At 32.3% G+C, this 17,162-nt stretch overlaps 3 protein-coding genes across 7 annotated transcripts; all 3 read right to left on the reverse strand.

Annotated features, from left to right (window-relative positions):
• Positions 1-1,618: 1,618 nt before the first annotated feature.
• Positions 1,619-12,702, reverse strand: LOC143349294 (putative ATP-dependent RNA helicase DHX35). Of its 3 annotated transcripts, XM_076780423.1 has the most exons (12): positions 12,082-12,702; positions 11,622-11,836; positions 6,351-6,530; positions 5,891-6,031; positions 4,215-4,365; positions 3,849-4,010; positions 3,628-3,774; positions 3,402-3,543; positions 2,959-3,245; positions 2,563-2,868; positions 2,327-2,480; positions 1,619-2,078 (listed from the first exon to the last, which is right to left on the reverse strand). In XM_076780423.1, the coding sequence occupies exons 1-12, from the start codon at positions 12,110-12,112 to the stop codon at positions 1,952-1,954; spliced, it is 2,043 nt and encodes a 680-aa protein (XP_076636538.1). In that variant the 5' UTR covers positions 12,113-12,702; the 3' UTR covers positions 1,619-1,951. The 3 variants fall into 3 exon arrangements, with proteins under 3 accessions (XP_076636538.1, XP_076636542.1, XP_076636539.1); XM_076780427.1 differs by lacking the exon at positions 12,082-12,702 and having other exon boundaries at positions 6,351-6,514; positions 11,622-11,793; XM_076780424.1 differs by lacking the exon at positions 12,082-12,702 and having other exon boundaries at positions 6,351-6,517; positions 11,622-11,793.
• LOC143349295 (ceramide phosphoethanolamine synthase-like) lies at positions 6,736-11,714 on the reverse strand. 3 transcript variants are annotated; one of them, XR_013080885.1, is made up of 2 exons: positions 7,203-11,352; positions 6,736-7,147 (listed from the first exon to the last, which is right to left on the reverse strand). XR_013080885.1 is itself a non-coding variant. In XM_076780428.1 (2 exons), exon 2 carries the CDS (start codon positions 9,687-9,689, stop codon positions 8,613-8,615), a length of 1,077 nt encoding a protein of 358 aa, XP_076636543.1. In that variant the 5' UTR covers positions 9,690-10,549; positions 11,622-11,714; the 3' UTR covers positions 6,736-8,612. The 3 variants fall into 3 exon arrangements, 1 of the variants encoding a protein (XP_076636543.1); XR_013080884.1 differs by having other exon boundaries at positions 6,736-7,137; positions 7,177-11,352; XM_076780428.1 differs by adding an exon at positions 11,622-11,714 and having other exon boundaries at positions 6,736-10,549.
• A 727-nt stretch (positions 12,703-13,429) lies between the features above and the next one.
• On the reverse strand, positions 13,430-16,611 carry LOC143349296 (uncharacterized). Its single transcript, XM_076780429.1, has 3 exons — positions 16,404-16,611; positions 14,778-14,971; positions 13,430-14,686 (listed from the first exon to the last, which is right to left on the reverse strand). Exons 1-3 carry the CDS (start codon positions 16,421-16,423, stop codon positions 14,526-14,528), a joined length of 375 nt encoding a protein of 124 aa, XP_076636544.1. The 5' UTR covers positions 16,424-16,611; the 3' UTR covers positions 13,430-14,525.
• Between the last annotated feature and the right edge of the window lie 551 nt (positions 16,612-17,162).

Below are 17,162 nucleotides of genomic sequence, written 5' to 3' on the forward strand. Positions count from 1 at the left end.
AACGCTAGATGGCGCTCATTTTTTAGACCTCAAACCCCCTGGTGCTAAAACGCCCAAGTTTGTCGTCGAATAATTCGGTATTTTCAACGCTAGATGGCGCTTATTTACGGACCTCAAACCCCCTGGTGCTAAAACGCCCAAGTTTGTCGTCGAATAATTCGGTATTTTCAACGCTAGATGGCGCTTATTTACGGACCTCAAACCCTCTGGTGTTAAAACGTCCAAGTTTGTCGAGAAATCCATCTAGCGTGGACGATAGGAACTATTCGACGACAAACTTGGGCGTTTTAGCACCAGGGGGTTTGAGGTCAAATCATGTACCACCAGTGGGTCACACACTTCCTTTTACTTATCGAATTAAATAGATATGCTAATTAAACATTTTATTAACAATATATGTATATAAGTTCATACAGTGAGAGCTTGTGACAGACTGCATGAGTACTTTTGTTTTAATTAATAAATAAATATATATCGAATAAAAACAGATGAATTATGTGGCGGACTTTGTATTTTATTAACAACATACGTATATAAGTTTATACATTAAGAACTTGTAACAGACTGCATGAGTACTTTTGTTTTAATTAATAAATAAATAAATATCGAATAAAAACAGATGAATTATGTGGCAGACTTTGTATTTTATTAACAACATACGTATATAAGTTTATACATTAAGAACTTGTGACAGACTGCATGAATACTCTTGTTTTAATTAATAAATAAATATATATCGAATAAAAACAGATGAATTATGTGGCAGACTTTGTATTTTATTAACAACATACGTATATAAGTTTATACATTAAGAACTTGTGATAGACTGCATGAGTACTTTTGTTTTAATTAATAAATAAATAAATATCGAATAAAAACAGATGAATTATGTGGCAGACTTTGTATTTTATTAACGACATATGCATATATAAGTTTATACATTAATAACTTGTGACAGACTGCATGAATACTCTTGTTTTAATTAATACATAAATAAATATCACATAAAAACAGATGAATTATGTGGCAGACTTTGTATTTTATTAACGACATATGCATATATAAGTTTATACATTAAGAACTTGTGACAGACTGCATGAATACTTTTGTTTTAATTAATAAATAAATATATATCGAATAAAAACAGAAGAACATTCCTCCTCTAACATTCTGTGTTCTAGTTCGAATTCCTGATATTAGATGGCGAAGCTATTCGTGTGCACCAAACCTTGGGGGGTGAGGGGACCTCCGGATACCTCCTTTAACAGTCTGATAATAGATGGCGATACTATACTGTGTCACCAATCCTTGGGGGGTGAGGGGACCTCCGAATATCTTCGTTAAGATTCTGATAATAGATGGCGAAGCTATTCGTGTGCACCAAACCTTGGGGGGTGAGGGGACCTCCGGATACCACCTTTAACAGTCTGATAATAGATGGCGATACTATACTGTTTTTCACTTTTATGCGAAATGTCAGTAACTTATTAATTACGTTAAATATTGTATAGAAAAATGGTTAAATAATTTAATTACATTCTATTTGGTGTAGTTTTAAGGGATTATAAAACTTTAGAATTGAAAAAATTAAGGAATTAATAGGAAAGGTAGAGGAGAATGTAAGTAAAACGTACGAGAACTATGATTTTGATTTTTTATTAACATAAAAAATGTTTTACACTTTTCTAATTATAATACACAGAAATATATCTTGATACTGCGTTTTATAAATAAATTAAATTGACGAGTAATATTTTACATAACATTATTCTAAAACATTTGTGGTTATGATTTTAATATCGGAATGACTAAACAACAATTCGTATAGTTATTTAGACTCAATCGTATTAATAATAAACGCTCATACATAGGAATAGTACAAAAAATTACCTGACGTTTACAATTCAATTAATTCTTACTTTCATTATTATTACAATTTACAAAAATTCTATTAAATAGTTTCAAGGGAAGTTCTTTCGTAAAAGTGAGGTGCTAATTCTAATAACCATTCCGGTTGTATCACTGTTATGTCCTTCATGTATGTTTTATTTGTCTGTAGAACTTCACAAAAAAGTAGCCTTGGAAAAAAATAGATAATTTAAAACAACGTGCACAATGTTAACCAGTTAACTGTGTTTGACAAGTATACTCGTCATGGAGAAGTGCCAGGATTTTTTGTAATGAGTTTTATAAAAGAAACCTATCTTTTTGATGCAATATTTTAACAGCGACAGTTACTCTGTGCACAGAAATTCACTTTCAACACGGAGCGACACAGTTAACAGGTTAATATGCAAATTGAAAACATTAAAATTTATATACAAACCATTGGGGTTGTTGAAGCGTATATAAACAACTAGTTGGATGTATGTATAAATCCCTATTGCCACGTACAGTCTTATATACACCCGTATAATGTAAATATGCTGCTTTTGGAAAAAGTCCAGCAGTTATACATTTTAAAATTTCTTGTACGTTTCCTTCGAAATATTAAAGAAAACTAATTATTGAAAAATTTTAACCAACTTACGCGAAGCAATTTGATCTTTAGTCTAAATTTACCATCACAAGAAATCAATGGTATATTTAACCTCTTCATCATACAGTGCATTTGCATTCGAATTTCCGTAGCTCGTCGTAACGCTTTGTAGTTGAGGAACTGTTTCTGGCACCAGTTAGATGTTTTATTCTTCTCATAAGCAGTATACACATTGAGCATCGTTAAAAGATCTCCTTCTTCCACTTCAAATTTTCTATGCGCCACTCTGGCCTTTATCGCAGCTTGGCCTCCAGCTGGTCTTATGAAAACGTTTTGTACTTGTAGCATGGCAAGAATAGTTGTCAATTCTTCAGAACATTCCATTTCACCTACATATAAAAGAAATTATTTTAAATAGTGAATAACACTGTGAATGCATCGAAAATAGTATAATATTTTAAATATAAAAAAAATTGTACCTGATACGATGAGAGATTTTGCCAGAACAGGTTCTAAAGGCATCTCTGCCATTGTTACGCCCAATGGTGTCGTTAATTCTCCATTACTATCAATTGCACCTAATGCGTACAGTAATTCTAGTCCTGTAAGCAAATTTTTACTGGGCGGAGCAGAAGGGAAATTAAACCTCAATACATTATCGATGCCTAAAGCCTTTAATTGCAATATAGCTGGTGCTAAATCAGAGCGTTGCATTTCCGGTGGCGTTGCCTCAAACAATTCATTATATGCTTCTTCAACGTATAATCTATGGGAAAAGTTAAGTAAAATTTTGTAAAACATAATTATCTGGAAAAATAATAATATACAGACTATGTCATATAACGGTTGTCACGATCTTTCAGACAAAAGTTGTGTGCCACACTCTGTATAATGAAATTTTATTAAATAAATATTTAAATACCTATATGCTTTCCCTGACCGTACGCGACCTGCTCGACCAGCACGTTGATTAGCTGAAGCTTTTGATACAGGAACAATAACAAGGGAATTCGTTTGCGTTTCCGCTTCAAACCAAGGAACTTTGACAAAACCGCAATCGATGACTAGATATAAAGTAAAGATTTCACATAGTAAAAATTCTTTAACAGTGTGATATAATTATCAAGATGAATTATATTCGTTCTTACCATAAACGATGTTTGGGATTGTGATGGATGTTTCTGCTATGTTTGTCGCCACTATAACTTTGCGAGTGTCTTTGGCGGCTCTCCAGAATACTTTAAGCTGTTCTGAATTTGGAAGAGATCCATACATGGCCAGGGGTAAAAGTTTCACTAGAAAATAACAACGGAGAAAAAGAAAAATAGTTATCTATATTAAATAGTTACGTAACATTGAAAATTCTCACGTTTGCCTTCTTTTATAAGTTTTGCATGCTCTGATAAAAGAGTAACTGCTTGATCCACTTCGTCTAAACCCGTGAGGAACGCTAAAATATCGCCAGGCTCTTCGTGTTCGTGTATTTTCAAAACAGTATCCACAACACTGGTGACATAATTTGCTACTGGTTCTGTAATATAATTTAAGCGTGTAATGAATAATTCTTACATATTAATTATAAATACACATACAGTAGAGGACAAGAGTATTCGTACATTATGAAAAACAGTTTATTAATACTTCAACTCTTGTAGATTATTTAAAAGTATAATCTTGGGCATTCGGTTTTACATATTAAATACTTTTGTCTTCCACTCCATGTTCATTCATATACCTTTTACAAAGAAAATATCTACTGGGTAGAGCCGACCCTCAACATTCATTATGACTGCGGTGTCTTTTATGGTACCCGTATTAAAAAAATCTCGAAGTTGTTCTGCGTCAACTGTAGCGGAACAAACGACAATTTTTAAGCTTCTCCGTTTCTGAAATAAACATTCTCTCGTAATGTTTGGTATAACAATTTTATTAAAATTTAATTATACAGAACGTAGGATTTAAAACGGACCACCTAGATCATTTGTTTAATTTTTAAAATAGAAAAGAAGACTGTTAAACGTTAAAAAGTAATCAAACGAAATTAAAAAATTTCAAATCGTTTTAAAAAAATTATTTTCAGTTGTAGGGGTTAATTAGAATCATTTTTGGTCATTAGACATACCCCCCAAATCCTACCCACTTTCGAGAAAAAAATTCGAGAAGATGTGAAATTTTTCAACAAAATTAAAAAATTACAAATCGTTCTGGAAAAATTATTATCAGTTGCGGGGGTTAATTCGAATCATTTTTGGTCATTAGACATACCCCCGAATTCCTACGCATTTTCCAGAAAAAAATTCTCTACCGAAAATATAATTCCTGGTCAGAAATGTTTGCCCAAAATTTCATGTGAATCTTTAAAATGCCATAACTCCTGAACGGATTGACGGATTTTAATGTTTAAAAAAGCAAACGACGCGTATTTTAGTGAGGAATATGTAGGGATTCGAAAAATATTCGAAAAGTTGACCCTTGTCCCTGCAAAATGAGAAAAACCCCATAAAAGTGGTCCAATTTTCAAACAGCCATAACTTCTACAATAGTGAATATATTTCAATGAAACTTTTTTCTGAAGTAGAGCTCATGGGTACCTACAAAAAAGTATTAGATAACTTTTCTGTAGGGCGTCGAACAAAATTATTAAAAATGAAAAACGAAGTTTCAAGAAAAATCGACAGGGGGTAGGTGCCTAAATTTTTCGGTGACAAAAAATTTTGTCAAATCATTCTAAAAAAATTATTTTTGATTACTGGGATCGATTAGAATCATTTTTGGTGAATACATATACCCCCGAATTCCTACGCGTTTTCGAGAAAAAAATTCGATTAGGTGAAATTTTTCGGCGAAATTGAAAAGTTTCAAATCATTTTGAAAAAATTATTTTCGGCTGCAGGAGGCAATTGCAATCATTTTTGGTGATTAGACATACCCCCGAATATCTACGCGTTTTCGAGAAAAAAATTCGATTAGGTGAAATTTTTCGACGAAAAAAAAAAATTTCAAATCGTTCTGAAAAAAATATTGTTAACTGTAGGGGTCAATTACAATCATTTTTGGTGAATAGACATATCCCCGAAATCCTACCCTCCTTCGAGAAAAAAATTCGAGAAGGTATGAAATTTTTCGACGGGGGGAAAAAAAATTTCAAATCGTTCTGGAAAAATTATTTTCGTATACGAGGGTCAATTACAACTATTTTTGGTGAATAGACATACCCCCGAAATCTTGCGCATTTTCGAGAAAAAAATTCAATACGAGCGGAACTTAAAACGTTAATAACTTCTTAACGAAGCCTCCATCAACAAATTGGTATTCTTGATTTTCGTCTTATTTTGACTTCTAGAATCTCCCATTAAAATTTTTCCAGGGGTGGTCGAACACCCTGTATAGAATTAATATTATTCAATTTACCCGCATTATTTTCTTCAATAGTCCCATGATGATGTCGGTGAGGAGGGTCCTTTCGTGTACTTCGTCTACAACGATGACGGAATAACTTGTCAGCAGGGGATCGCTCATTAATTCACGGAGTAAAATTCCTTCTGTCATATACTGTCAACGCGATGAATATTATTTTAGTTAATTTTCTATAATTACGAAGAGTTTAAAAATTACAGTAATGCCCACATAAGTGACCAAGCTCCTGGCTGGCCTCGGTCACTTATGTGGGCATGGTTAGTTCTCAGAATTCGACGGAGATAAGGATAGGTGGAATAAATGCATCGATAACGACACGCTGGATGTTCGAAGCTATTTGACTTCTAAGAATTAGTGAGGATAACTCTGGTCACTTATGTGGGCAAAAATCCGGTCACTTATACGGGCACTACTGTATTTCTTATCTTGATTAAATTACCACGCGAAAATATACCTTGATCCTCGTTCTTTCGTCCGTGCAATTGTCGAAACGTATAGAATAACCGACTTCGGTGCCTAAAATACAATTTCGTTCATCGGCGACACGATTCGCCAAAGAAGTGGCTGCAACCCTTCTCGGTTCCGTGATACCAATTATTTTTCCATCTGTACACCATCCTGCTTCAAGAAGATACTGTAATCATTTTGTAAAATAGACGTGCATATGTCTGTTGTATTTTACAATATTACACAGAACGATCTACTTATTTGTACTATATTTTTAACAAGATTTTTTTAACATTTTTTCGTTATGCAAAATACTTTCGGATACATTAAGTCAAAATCGAGAAAATACATAACTGAATTTTTGTGGAAAACGTGTTCCAGTGCAATTCTTAACAGTAAACTGGGCAAGGGCAAGTGAATTAACGATATACACCAAGTCAATAAAGATTGTATTTCATAGAAACTTGATTAGTACATTTTTAACTGCGCTTACAGCTTTTTAAGTTCAACGTGAAGCTCTACACTTTCAAAATCTATCTGCTACCTTTAACGTTAATATGGATAATCCAGTAGTGGTAGAATATTACGTGTTACGTCTTCGAGGTTTAATGTCATATTTATATCGGATTTTATCGAAAGCTCGTTATGAAGGCTTATGTATGGTAAAAACCTACCATGTAACTTCGGTAAACATACAAGTGCTACAACTAGATAACTTGTGACATTGGATCACATCGAAATATGTAGGTGAAGGCCAAAGGCTGATTAATATGTGTATAAAATAGAAAAATTAGCTACGACACACTTAGCAATAACAATTATCACACATTAACATATATTATTCAGTCCATATATTTACATATGCATACACATATACAGGGTGCCCTACTTAGCTTGAACATTTAAATTATTAGTTGGATGGACTCATTACCCGCAATATTATTAGGTATCCAAGCAGAGTTTCGCGAAAATCTCCGCGAATCAGTAGCAGAATTAGAAAACAACGAACGACGAACACGTTTCCTAAATCGATTGCAAGTAGATATACATAAATAAAGGTTATTTTTAATTGTATTAAGTTATGTATATTTATAGTATTCTTCCGAGATTATCGATACTCAGCATTGCCGCTGGCAGAGTGATGTAGCAGTTACCTACATGAACAAATTATACATGTTTTTGCCAGTCTAAAATTAAGGTGACTTGGACAAAAAATTTGAATGCTAAACGTGCGTTGGCAACAGTAAAACATAAATGTATTTGGCTGTCGTTAACGCTTGGATTGTAAAAACAAAGGAGCTCGAGGTCGTTAAACTTTTGGCAAACACGAAAATTCACGAATGTACCCGAATTGATAACTACGACGTTACATGGCCGAGGTTAACAGAACCGAGAGCATCGGTACATGTGTAACCACGGTACATGGCATCGTTCGAATCAATTTGTGAGTATAGTAATAAAAATACACTTCGACAAACTGCGTCCCATTTATTTACGTCGCGCCCATCGCTACATCACTCACCATTTGACAATGTTTTACTTCGAAAATAAATGTACAAGATAATACTTGTCGGAACGTTTAATTACCCTAAAAAATGAAAACTTGATTTGTTAGAAAATTATAACAGTAGCAAATTACTATCGATACAATAATCACATTAACGTAAATTTTGGAAGTTGAATTAAGCTAAAGTATTAGCGGTTTAGTATTTAAAGGTTATGTACTATATATTATTCCATATATAGCTACTCTCACTCGTATTCATACACTATGTGAAGGTTATATATACATATACATGTTCCTTATTAATACTTTCTATTTATTTTTATCAAATATTGTTTATTACAAAGCCTGGAAAACACAAAAAAATACAAATGCGAGTGAGAGGTTAGTTACATTTGTTTTGCACTTTCAATTTTCTTTAAACAAACGAAAAACAGAACTGCTTTGTAAATAGAAGTAGTCTGGCGCAATAAACAATATTTGATCAAATAAAATAGAAAGTATTAATTAAAAACATGTTTTTCTTCTTTTTATATCCATGTTAAACATTTGCATAATGTACAAATACAAATGAGAGTAATTAGATCAGTCAGGCATTTTTACAAAATACACGCAGAAAAATATAAAATACAAATAATTTTGTTGAAGTATTATTTTTGTGGAAAAATGACTTCACAAACTTTAATGTATAAGAGTTATTCAGATCATTATGTATCACCGATGATTACTAAATGTAGGAAACGAGTTTTTCCAAGATTCATACTGTCATCCTTGGGAGAAAACATCGGATGAAGTTATCTCTTCATCAATAAATGATGGTACACCTTGTACATATGCATAGGCCTGTAGAAAATGAAATTCGGTTATATAAACAAGCAGCAATATAACCACGTACGAAGGCCATCTTATAAGTCTCATATACTCCCGTATTCGATCCAAAAATATTGCCAAAAGTAGATAATCTATGACAGCATGAAAATTTATAAATTTCCAGCAAAGGACTATTATCCAAAATGATAAACCTCTGAATATAGTTGTCTGTCTAGCATAAAGATGTTCTCTACTAATTGATGGTGTTCTATATTCAGTCTCAAGAAGATCCTGGTATAAAGATATATATCGATTCCAGGCAGCACTGGTCAAGAACAAGTGGACGGACATAAGTAATATATTACGAAGTGCTGTATTTGAAGTTTTTGAGGTTATGTTTCCAGATTCAAGAACTGAAGAAACAGGGAGCTGTGATAGCTTATCATATCCTCCACGTCTGTTTGAATTATGGGCAAGATATTGATACAGACAAATAATTAAAACAACACAACTCAAAGCGTCGCAGACACCATCAACGATATAACCAGATGAACCAACATCCGATCGTTCACCATCGATATTTGCTCTTTTTCTAGCAACGTGTCCATCTAGATCATCCAACCATGTTCTTGCTTGAAAGAGTATTACACCTAAGCGTCTATGAGATAATGAATCACTGGAAATACATTTACCAGCCATCACTGCTATTAACACATGAAAACAACTGATTGCATTTGGTGTTATCCATGTCCAAGAATCGCTAATGTGTAATAGATTGTCCATGATAGCCACAAGAGGGCTTAGAAGAAAATAATTTGGATGGTCGAGCATTAATCCTTTCACAGTCACTGTGCACAATGGATTAAAATCACAGGGTATAATAGAAACATATCGTGTACCATTTGAAGTTGGTCGTATATCGTAATTTTGTATTCTAGAATATAGTAAAATGTCCATTCCAAGGAAGTATAATGTCAATAATATCAAAATTGGTAGGAGTGACCTGCTTACGAAGGTTGTTGTACCAAACATTTTGTTCTATGACTTTGGCACTGCTTTGCACTGTTAGAATTACTTTTATCACATGTCCATACTTATTCCTTTACATTACTACATTGTTTTTCTACAATGTCATTAACTTTTTAACAAAGATTTCATTGTTCAAGTATATTTTGTGTAATCACATGTATTTTTTTGGTGATGCATGAATTAAGAGAAACTGAGGAATGTGTAGTTTTCGTTTATTATTATTTTTAAATAACGATATCGTCATGTTAATTTAAATATTAAATTTTCGATATAATGAGCGCATATCACAGTTAAGAAGTTATTTTAAATTATAGTCGTTTTGAATATTTGTACTCATCACATGATTCACTTGATTTCGATAAATTATCGTTTTCACATTACAATATTTCATAGGTTTTCAAACAACCATTATGAATAATATCTCTGCAGTGAAAGGTGCTGCAATATTAACGAATGGCTTGGCGTAATACGACGGCTTCACATGTTTATACATGCTACCTTACAGACTTCGACTTTAGTATTTTGTTTGATTAATAAAATAATGTCGACGAACATACGACAGTTACTTTTTTATATACAACATTCTCAGTTGTGTTTTTCATCCGTAGTTTACTTTTATCAGAGTAATATGAAAATATTTTTCGTAACAAAATTTTGGTCACGCTATTGTCACACAATTTCTCTTAAACGTTCAATAACGGTTCAACGATTGATTATAAAAATTCTTATTTCATGATACTCTTGTTTATTAAATTATTCCAAATAATTTTACGAAATTTATAATAAACGGTAAAGTTTACTTAACACATTCTACACTTAAAGTATACAGTGAATCACAGTGAACCGTCAAAACTTCTTGGCATCTACAATAGAATAGCGATGCGTTGAAACCATAGAACTTTTGATGTTCGCACGCATGCGCATTTTACGATTTGCTAACATTTTAACCCCTTACCCTACGATTTGAGTTTCAATGGCGCAGGCAATAGCCGACAGTAAGGTCGGTTACGCGTCGAGACATTTCACGATTCGACTGAATGTTCAAAGTTGTGCCAACGCACACATCTTATATGTTTTTTAGTAATGTAATCGTATTTTATCGTTTTCGAAATTGCAAACCTTGTACATATTGCGTACGTTTGGCCCGATCGACGTACGCATAGCTGCTATAGCTTTGCGTCTTTTGCCTACGTTTTTTCTCAATTCGCCCTACTATGGTACTACATATACATATACTTATGTGCATATGTACACCATATGATGCATACCATTGGAAAAGGATGGGCATACTATCCTCTGATGGAGAACCGGCTCTCTTTTTTTATTCTGTCCTACTCTGTTATTACGAGAGTGCATTTAATTTCCAATTACATTAATATATTAATGATACAATTCATAGATCATTGTAAATTAACTTCTTTATTGCAAAGCAGTTCTGAGTCGGATATTTTTTGTAGAAAGCCTTTTGTGAACTAAATTTCATAGATCAATTCTAATGTTGCTGTTTTTTACAGGTGTTTAAACTTGATTTAAAAGCTCTGTTTGCCCAGTAATTCATAATTTTATAACTATATTCTACTATTTAAACTGTTACTTTAAGTACTCTGTGATATTTGCATATAGCACTCCTATAAGCAATTCATTCTCAAATGTTTATTATTCTTGACAAGACATGATAGTCAGCAATCAAAAATTGAATTTATTGTTTGTGACATACTATGCAGTGTACATGTAAATATGCAGAGTTTTATAGCATGTGCAATTCAGTTTAGCCGTGTATGGGGGACATAGAGCAATGAAAAAAGTTCATATAAACCTATGACTTTCATATGAAATAACATTAATACTTCTACTGAATTTTCCATATAATCGTATTACTTGCTTCAATTCTATCTCATAATTTAATAAACCCAATTTTATAAAGTTTAGACATACCTGAGGAAGCTGTGTGCTCTTTCCACATCCAGTTTCTCCAATCAAGACCAATGTTTGATACTTTTCCAATAAATAAATAATATGACTTTTGTACTTGAATATAGGCAATCTTTGACGTTGCATATCAAGTGCAAGAGAATGATGTGCATTATATACAAATTGTGTACATGAATGGACATCTATGTCTGGCTTATCTTCTTGCCACATGCTATCTCCTATAACATTAAAGATAAAATATAAATAATTATTGGAAATAGTATATAAAACATATATCAATAGCTTAAAAGGTTATGTTGTATAATAATAATATTACAATCACATTTGTATCTAATATGTGATATAATAAATGAATAATCGTATTTTCAAAATTGTTCAAGATTAACAAATATGACAATGTTATCAACATTGAAGCTACAATTATAAAAACTTGTTTAGATTAGAAATTTAGAATTATACTTACCTGGTTTGAAAAAAATAGGTTTTGTACTCATTTTGTATGATTGTATAAATAACGCGATGAAGGGAATTAGTTTCCAAATACGTTATTTATTTATAAACATTTAAACATAAAAACTAATTACACTACATTGGGCACAGTACACACACATTATACACCGGTTATTCTTTAAAACTTTTATTTTCTCCTATAGATGACACTAAATATTCTAAATCGTTTGTTATATTGCTAAATGAGACGGGATTACTTCTAAACAAAATCACATGACTGTGACAGAGTCGAAACGACATGGGGTTGTCTCGAATAGACACAAATTATTATTTACGTATATAAAGTAGTAATGTACTATTTTATAGTTATAACGACGATCACCAAGTAAAGACCATGCTTTTGTTTTTTTAACAGCATCCGCTCTTTGATGTGAGCATGTATGCGAATTTCGCCATTGCTGTTACGAACATTTCTCCATCGTTATCGCGAATATTTTGCGTTAGTCCGTGTTTGGTCATAAATGTAGAAAAACAATTAAATTTTCTTGATTATATGAAGTTTACTGAAAAGCAATAATTATAGGCTTATGTTTTTTTATTTGTAAAATGGTTAACGTAATTATGTAATCATATTCGTAACAATTGAAAAGGATAGTAACCAAGTTTAATTAGGTTCAAATACTTATATTTTTCGTTTGAAATTAAAGATAAAAGTTTCGGTTTTGTATCAATGTGGGCAAATTCATCATATTCGTTTAAATTTCATAATCAGTTTTATATTTCAATAAGTCAAGTTTTTATTTCGTATTTAAAAGAAATATAACAAAATAGTTGAAACGTATATTTAGTATTAATTCGAATAGTTTCTCTATTAATTCTAGTTTTACAAATCCGTAAAATCTAATTATAAACATTTTACAGTTTTCCATTTAAGATTTCACATTGATTTGCTTATTATAGAATTAATCGTGACAATTTATTTTCATTGTTATACTATTGAGTTTTTGGATTATGCAATAATAACTTAAAATGAATTTTTATTACTCTGTATATATCATTTGTATGGTATGTACAAAATTTTTTGTTCAGTATTATTCCCCTTTTTATACATGAAACAGAAGTCTAACATAAATATATTAACAATGTTCTTAAATCAACTATTTCGTCATTGAACATGTTTTAATATAATCTTAACAATCGTTGCTAAATTGTAGGTATTCATTATACAAGAAATAATATTACATAATGATTCTGATTGTATGAAAATAATTTGTACTAGAAGTAACAAAAAATGTTTTTATCAGAATATAATATCAATTGTATGTATAATATTATAAATGATATATACTAAATTGCTTTTACTTTTTGACCTTTTATATTTTTTACAAACATACATAGTTACCATATTTTAATCACATGTAGATTTGAAGATTTTGATATGAAACTTTTCATTAGTTATGAATGCAGCATATTTGATTGCTGTTACCACAAATTTAACATTAAACGTTTTTGCTCACCAACATATCTATACATACAAATATAAGTTATTACATATTGTCAAGTATTTCATCGAAAGTTACTTCCGAATTGCATTATATGCTATTGCGATAAAAGAATTATTAAACGATATGACGTAAATTTTGATGATTAAAGTACAGACTTGTTATTAAATAATTAAAATTTTAATTGTAAACCATTTAAATTATATGTTGCGTTAATATTAACGCATTTAAATACATGGTGGTAATTTATCTATTTGTTACGGATTGAATTGTACATCAGTTATATATATACGTATATATGTATATATATATATTACGTATACTGCGAAACAAGTATGTTTGATGTCAGAATTTACAAATACAATTCGTTTTCTAATTTTCGTCAATAAATGTTAACAATTTGTGGGTGAGCTTTATTGTGTTTTAGGAATGTATTTTTATTTGCAGAAAAATATTGTTTTTTCTATATCTGATATAAGATGTCTATACATACTCATGTCTGTGGATTAGAAAGAATAAGTTCTGTATGGAATACTTTCCATGAATATCTTTCGCGAGCACCACACCGTCGTCTATCTTCATGAATCAGAAATATATTATTTCTAATATTATTTATATCTTTCTTACTTCACAAATCTAGTACTAAGTGAATATATATGTATGTGGATGTCAGTGTGGAAAACCATAGGAAACATGAATGGTAGTAATTTAAAATAAAGATGTATGGTGATGCTTTGGATATACGCAATGTTACTGCCAATTAGACTCACGAAAATGGTTGCAATAAACACACAAATGTCTGAACACAGAAAGTCATTAATATAATGTTAAAGTTTCTCTTTTAGTGCTTGTCTATCTTGATAATGCACATATAACAAATTTTGGCTGTTTTGACTTATCAGCTAGCTGTTAAAATTGCATCTATAGATTAAGTCTGCAGTAAATATAAAAGATATTAGGCTGTAGCTTCTGCTTCTCCATTGCTTTCTGTTTCAGCACACTTTTCTTCAAGTTTTGTTTTCTTTTCAGGACTTGCACCATCAGTGGTAGTATCTTCTGTTGTATCACTTAAAGTTGTTGATTTCCTTTTTATACAGCAGCTGTCAACAGGAGCATCTGCAAAGAGTAACATTTTTTGTAATATTGACTCTATTATTTCGATAATTTTCTATATTAATATTTTACTAGTACATTGTCTTAATCGTACCTGTAGAATCGCCGTTCTCTGCTGTTGATTCTGCTTCCTTTTCATTTGACTCTTTTTCTTCGTTTGAGCCATTTTCTTTGGTTTCCTTTGCTTCCCCATTTTCAGATGCTTTTGAATCTTCATCAACATCTTCAACTATTTTCTTCTCTTCTTCTACAATTTTCTTTTCTGGAGTGGTAGCAACTTTGGTGTCCCTAAATATCAAAACACATAAACTCTTTAATTATTTTTCGAACAATAGACGTAACGTAACGCATAGTATGTGTTATGATATAAATATACTTTGTTTAAAATAATAATAGCGCCATTTATAGCTTTACAGACGAAGGTTGCGTTGTGTTTCAATACAAGTAAGAAAAGAGAAATGTTTTTAAAAGAGCATGAGGCTTAATCTGTAGTTAAAAATAAATATTGGACATGTTTAATTTTTAAAATCGGGTATTGGTTTATGCTACACAGTTATAGACAAAGATGGAATGATCGGGGATAGAAATAGAGATAGGACGCCAACTGTGGCGACACCTAGCGATGTTGATATCCTGCTTTCGTCTCCCCTTCACACCACCCTCGCCTCTCGGCAGAGGAACATACAAAACACGTACGTAACGCAACACACATATACAGAATGTTTCGGCGCGGCAAATCGTGGATGCGTGGACCGTAAATATACATCAACGTAACATATATATATATATATATTTGTTCCCATAGCGTCGGTGACTTAAATAAATCTCAGTAGTATCGACATTCATCATTAGAAACACGATATATTTCCTCTAAAAAATAATAAAAGGAAAATGAAAATGCGTATTATTAGGATTTTCATACTTGGTCGGTAAGGGAAAACAGATCAATAAGCTGTGCCTTTTCTTTTTAAGGTGATGCGCGTCCAATCTTACGCAAAATATTTTCAGATTTCTTTTATATACATGTACGTAAACGATATTTTATTTTCTCAACATCTAAATACCTATATCGCAATTAACATCGGGTAATTAAAAGAATGTCATAATAAAAAATATTTAAATCGTGATCGTATTAAATTTACAACTAAAGCAAACGTGTTATGAATAAGAATTACAATATTTTGATCATAAAAATTGTAAGGACACTCGCGAGGCAGTGGTAACAAGAAAAATGTAAACAAAACTGACACGCGTTCTGCAATTGTCGTCGTTTCGTGCACGTAAAGCTACAAGTGGGAAAAATAAAAAGGTACAAACGATGCCATCAGAAAAGCGAGTCTACAAGTAGAGCACGTATCGTGGCAAAAGCAGGTAATCCTGAGAACGTAACGCGTCTTACGAATCAAGCTGAGAATATCACGTAGAGAGGGCATACCCCCTCTTCCGACTCGTTGTCCCTTTCTCGTGACCATACTCTTACAAACTCAGGTACGCTTTCAAAAGTATACAATCAACTACGGTTGAAACAAAATTGTGAAAGTATGAAAACCGTATTCAATTATAATCTGTACCGAGCACATGAACGAGGAAAGGAATTATGCAACGGTTGGAACATTAGCCCGCCAACAGTTTATTCGATAACGAAACATTACAGAAGTGTATTTGGTGAAAACATGTGATTTCCTTACGATAAATCAATAGAATAATCCGTAGTACTTACTTAGTTTCTGTATCCGCCATGCTGATCAATTTAATCGTGAGGTCGATAAAGTATTTAGGTAGCTAACGCACTTAATAATAAGGCTTGAGTTTTCTATGCACCGGTAAGCAGCGTAGAAATTCTGGTATCACCACTACCGCGGAGTCGCGTACCGACGCGCAAATGGCAGAGAGACTCGCACACTGATTCGCTCGAGACCCAAGTTACTCGGCCCGGCCGGCAGGCCGGCGGCCTTCAAACACTTTTCTTTCCCGCTCGTTTACAGATGGCGCATGAATCAGTCCTTTATTAGGACGTTCACTGTAAATTTGATTTGAAGTGCTTCGAAAATATGAATACAACGTGCTTACAGAAACTGGAATTATTCATCAAGCCACCATCAAGGAAATCGGTAAATGTACCTATTGTTTTCGATTTATTAAATAACAGAGATTGCTTGAAAATCAGTATAAATTTGCCGCTACGTTTTAACTATGATTACTACAGAGTCCAATAAAGTTTCTTGTAGGAATATATTAAAGCCAGGAAAGAGTATTTAATACAGACGATTCATGTTGTCGATAGTTATACTTCACTTTAAATACATAATATTACGAACGTATGTTATAATACATTTAATTAAGGCTACCAATAGTTACGAGGCTTAAGGTTCGTAGTAGTGGTGACTTCGCTACTATTGCTTTGTTAATGCCCCTCCAAGTAGCGCACTGACCAATTGGATTCCGCCTTGCGAAACTCGTAAAAAATCCCCGCACTTCC

The sequence above is a fragment of the Colletes latitarsis genome, chromosome 13 (genome assembly GCF_051014445.1).
Source record: "Colletes latitarsis isolate SP2378_abdomen chromosome 13, iyColLati1, whole genome shotgun sequence".
Lineage (NCBI taxonomy): Eukaryota > Metazoa > Arthropoda > Insecta > Hymenoptera > Colletidae > Colletes > Colletes latitarsis.